The sequence below is a fragment of the Hippocampus comes genome, unplaced genomic scaffold, assembly GCF_001891065.2.
Source record: "Hippocampus comes isolate QL1 unplaced genomic scaffold, H_comes_QL1_v1.1 scaffold378, whole genome shotgun sequence".
Lineage (NCBI taxonomy): Eukaryota > Metazoa > Chordata > Actinopteri > Syngnathiformes > Syngnathidae > Hippocampus > Hippocampus comes.
Window position 1 is genome coordinate 519263 of NW_017806061.1, and position 3330 is coordinate 522592.

The following is a 3330-nucleotide window of genomic DNA, read 5'->3' on the forward strand; positions in this document are numbered from 1 at the left end:
CGCCCCCCAAAAAAAGAAAATCGAAGCGACTAAAAACGAATTGAATTGACACAGCTGTATTCCAATCATGTTGTGCGTGGTCACGTTCCCCTTGTGACATGCGCCCGTGTTTTCCAAACTCTGCAGAACCGCGACGAAGGCGCCCCGTCCGGCTCCGCGGCCAAACCCAAGAGCGACAAGAAGCCGCTACGCAGCTCCGGTAAATGGCCGCACGCACGGCTTCTTGTCACAATCGCACAACGGCCGCTTGCGTTTTCCACTCGGGGCTACACGCCAAAAATGCAAGGAACCCCGCGTCGTCCCTCTTTGGCATTTGCAAATTCACGTCGGCCCAGGTTTTTTTTTTTTTTTGGACTTGGGGGCGGGGGGGGGGGGTTTCTGTCTCCCATTTCGGCTGGTATGCAAGATAATGCGAGGGATCAGCCTACCGTGTGGGGACATTGACACCTCTGAAGACGTCATTCGGCCCACGCAACGTGGGTTTCGCATCGCCGCCATCTCAGACCTTTGCTGCCGTCTTGTGTTGCTTGCCGCTCGCTACTCGGGGGTTCATGAAATTAGACGGATCACGCGAGCCCCGAAGGCGGTCAAGTCGCGGTGTCGTATCAGAATACGATAATTCGCAAATCCTCTTCAACCTCCAATCAGTGGAACGCAGGCCAAAGACGAGAGAGTCGGTGTTCAAATTGACGAGCGCTCATCACTCGGAACATTCCGGCACAGGATCTGATCCGGTGGCCGTGACGTGTCGAGGGTCAGGTGTTTTGGTTCGGCCCGGATATCCTCCCTCTGGCAACAATGGTGTCAAATCAATCACGACGACTGCCTTTTGGCAGCTGGAAAAGAAGGCCGGCGAGGAGAAGCTCCTCCACACTTGGATCTCCGCCGCGAGGGTCGTCGTCTCACTGTAGCCGCCGCTCATTTGGAACGCCGCGGCTCGGGTTCGGCCGCCCACCTCGGTCACTTTGGGGGCAGTCGACAGTCGGGCGGACGAAATCAATCACCAAAACAAATACGGTGTTTGGTTTTGGTGGGGGGAGGCGACTAGGAGAGTTCTTGAAACGGCGGTCGGGCTTAAAATGCGTTCTATGCGCCGGTAAATCGAAGCGCGAGCTTGTTCCCGCGCAAAGCGGAGGGATCGCCGTCGACGTGCGAAATGATGCGAAGGTGGCCCCGAGTACGACTCGCACGCACGACTCCGCCTACGGCGCGCTCTCAAAATCCAGTTGATCTGTGTTGTTGTGTTTCAGAGTACAGTCCTCTGAGCGGCGAGGGCGGCGGCTCGTGCTCGTGGCGCCCCGCCAGGCGGGGTCCGTCTTCGGGCGGATGAGGTTAGATGGAGGTCGTGCGAGACCACCGTCGCGCGCCCGCACTGGCTGACGCCAGCTTGCAGCTGCCTGGACTGCACGCTGCGGTGAACCCACATTATTCATCGTCATCATCATCAATTTGGGGGGGGGGTGGATACAGTGCAGGCAATGTGTCATCTCTTTACTCACACACCCACAAAAAGTCAATCACAGGCACATTGCTATCCAAAGAATACTTGCAGCAAATCGGGGAGCAGATAAATACACGAGCGCATCGGAAAGTCCGCTTTTGGCAGGTGATTGCGTATAATACTTGAGTGTGCGCCATACAAGCCTCTATGCTGTGTTTAAAAAACAAAAAGGGGGGGGGGTTACACCTGAAAATGTGTGAGCCGGGACACCAAAGATGAATGGCGATAAAAAAAAAAAAACTCCTCTCCAAACTCCTAAAATGGCAGGGTTCACTGTAGCGTAGGTTGGCATTAGCGTGTCGCATCCAGGCGCGGCTGCCAGCTCGGGATGACGCCGCACTCGGAAATGGTTGCCCGCCAGCGAGTGAGGCTGATGTACGTCAGTGTCTGGTGTCTGCCTTTTTCTTCGTTGTTTTACATCCCCGAGACTTGTCATGATGACACCCCGCAGCTTAGTTCAAGGGGATGCGCCTTTTTTTCCCCGTCCAATTTCGAAAGAGTTGCCAGATGTCACAGGACAGGCAGGACGTGCGAGCAAGTCCCCTTTTCGCAGCGGGCCTCTCGACTCGGAACAAAGCCTTCCTCTTTTGCTGTCCACGTTGAAGCAATAAAACAAAACCTGCCAACTCTGGTCTACATTCTTTTTTTCCTGTTAAAATGTTGGCTGAACGAATACACAACACACCGGACAGAAGCGGATTAACACCACAGACTTTTCCGTCTATTCGTCTGGTCGAGGAACGCGGGCGACCCAGCATCCCGGAAGTTGACTCGTGCTGCGTTTGGGGGGCTTCCGTACAAGTGGAAACTGGGACTCCACGTCGACGCATCCCAAGGAGAAGCTCTCTCTCTCTCTCTCTCTGGCTTTCAGAATCAACTCGATTTGTGGGGCCAAACCGAGAGCGGGTGAAATGAAAACGAAGGAAAACAACCCTAGTCGCAAGCAGGGTTATTTGGGGCGGGGCGTTGGAGAGCGCTTGATAAAGAATGCCGCCTAATTCATCCGATTGCCTTTCTTGCCAAGTTCGACGGTCTCGAGCGTGAATTTGCAAAGGCGTCACATTTCGTTCGTCCATCCGAAAGAAAGGGACCCGTTTGTATTTTCGAAAAATAAGGAAGCTCCTCTCCAAACGTACGAGTGTCTTCGGTGTCCTTTGAGTTGGACCCCTGATCCCTGCCGATGTTTTCGTTTCGACTTCGTACCGCGACGATTGATCGTTGAGTCCAATGAAGAAGGCCCCGAAAGAAGCGAGGGCGGTCGTGACCCGAGGCCGAGTGTGCTTTTTCCCGTGTGACGTGAACGCCTCTCGAGAGCCCGCCGGGGAAGAGCGCGCTCGCCTGGTACGGAAGCTTGCGAAGCTCGGGCGCGGCGGCACTCTGACGCCGGACGCCGCGCCGTCGACACGGCGAAATAGCCGAGCCGCCGCTTTTTCAAAACCGGGCGCCGGCAACTCGCGTCGAATCGGGCCGGGCCGACGGCAGGGAGGCGGGCGGGCCGTTTTTTTTTTTTTGTTTCGGGGATGCTACGCGGGCACAAGAAGAAGAGGAAGAGGAGGAGGACCCGCGAGCGAGACGCAGAAGGCGCGCGGCCGACACTCGGCGGCTTTCCTCGTCGGATTTGAGTTTCGTGGTTGTCGGGAGCGATGGCGGCTCGGAGCCGGAGAGCTTGGTTCAGCGTCCTGCTGGGTCTGGTGCTGGGCTTCACGCTGGCCTCGAGGCTCATCCTGCCCAAGGCCGCCGAGCTCGCCAAGGCCAACCCGGGCGGCTGCGGCCTCGGCGAGCGACGCGCCGGAGCCCCGTGGTCGCCGCGCGACGACGGCTCGCCGGCC

At 57.0% G+C, this 3330-nt stretch overlaps 2 protein-coding genes across 4 annotated transcripts in view; both read left to right on the top strand.

Moving 5' to 3' along the window:
* selenos (selenoprotein S) overlaps positions 1 to 1559 on the top strand; it is a 9857-nt gene extending 8298 nt beyond the window's left edge. For 2 of the 3 annotated variants that reach the window (XM_019893260.1, XM_019893261.1), the window contains exons 5-6: positions 127 to 199; positions 1251 to 1559. In XM_019893260.1, coding sequence (XP_019748819.1) covers positions 127 to 199; positions 1251 to 1330 — 153 coding nt within the window. In that variant the 3' untranslated portion in view covers positions 1331 to 1559. The remainder of the gene's footprint in view (positions 1 to 126; positions 200 to 1250) is intronic. The other variant, XM_019893262.1, reaches the window with a different exon arrangement.
* A 1167-nt stretch (positions 1560 to 2726) lies between these two features.
* The window catches only part of chsy1 (chondroitin sulfate synthase 1), a 23926-nt gene continuing 23322 nt past the window's right edge, over positions 2727 to 3330 (top strand). The window contains 1 exon segment of the mRNA XM_019893250.1: positions 2727 to 3329. Within this exon segment, the coding sequence (XP_019748809.1) occupies positions 3145 to 3329 (185 nt within the window). The 5' untranslated portion in view covers positions 2727 to 3144.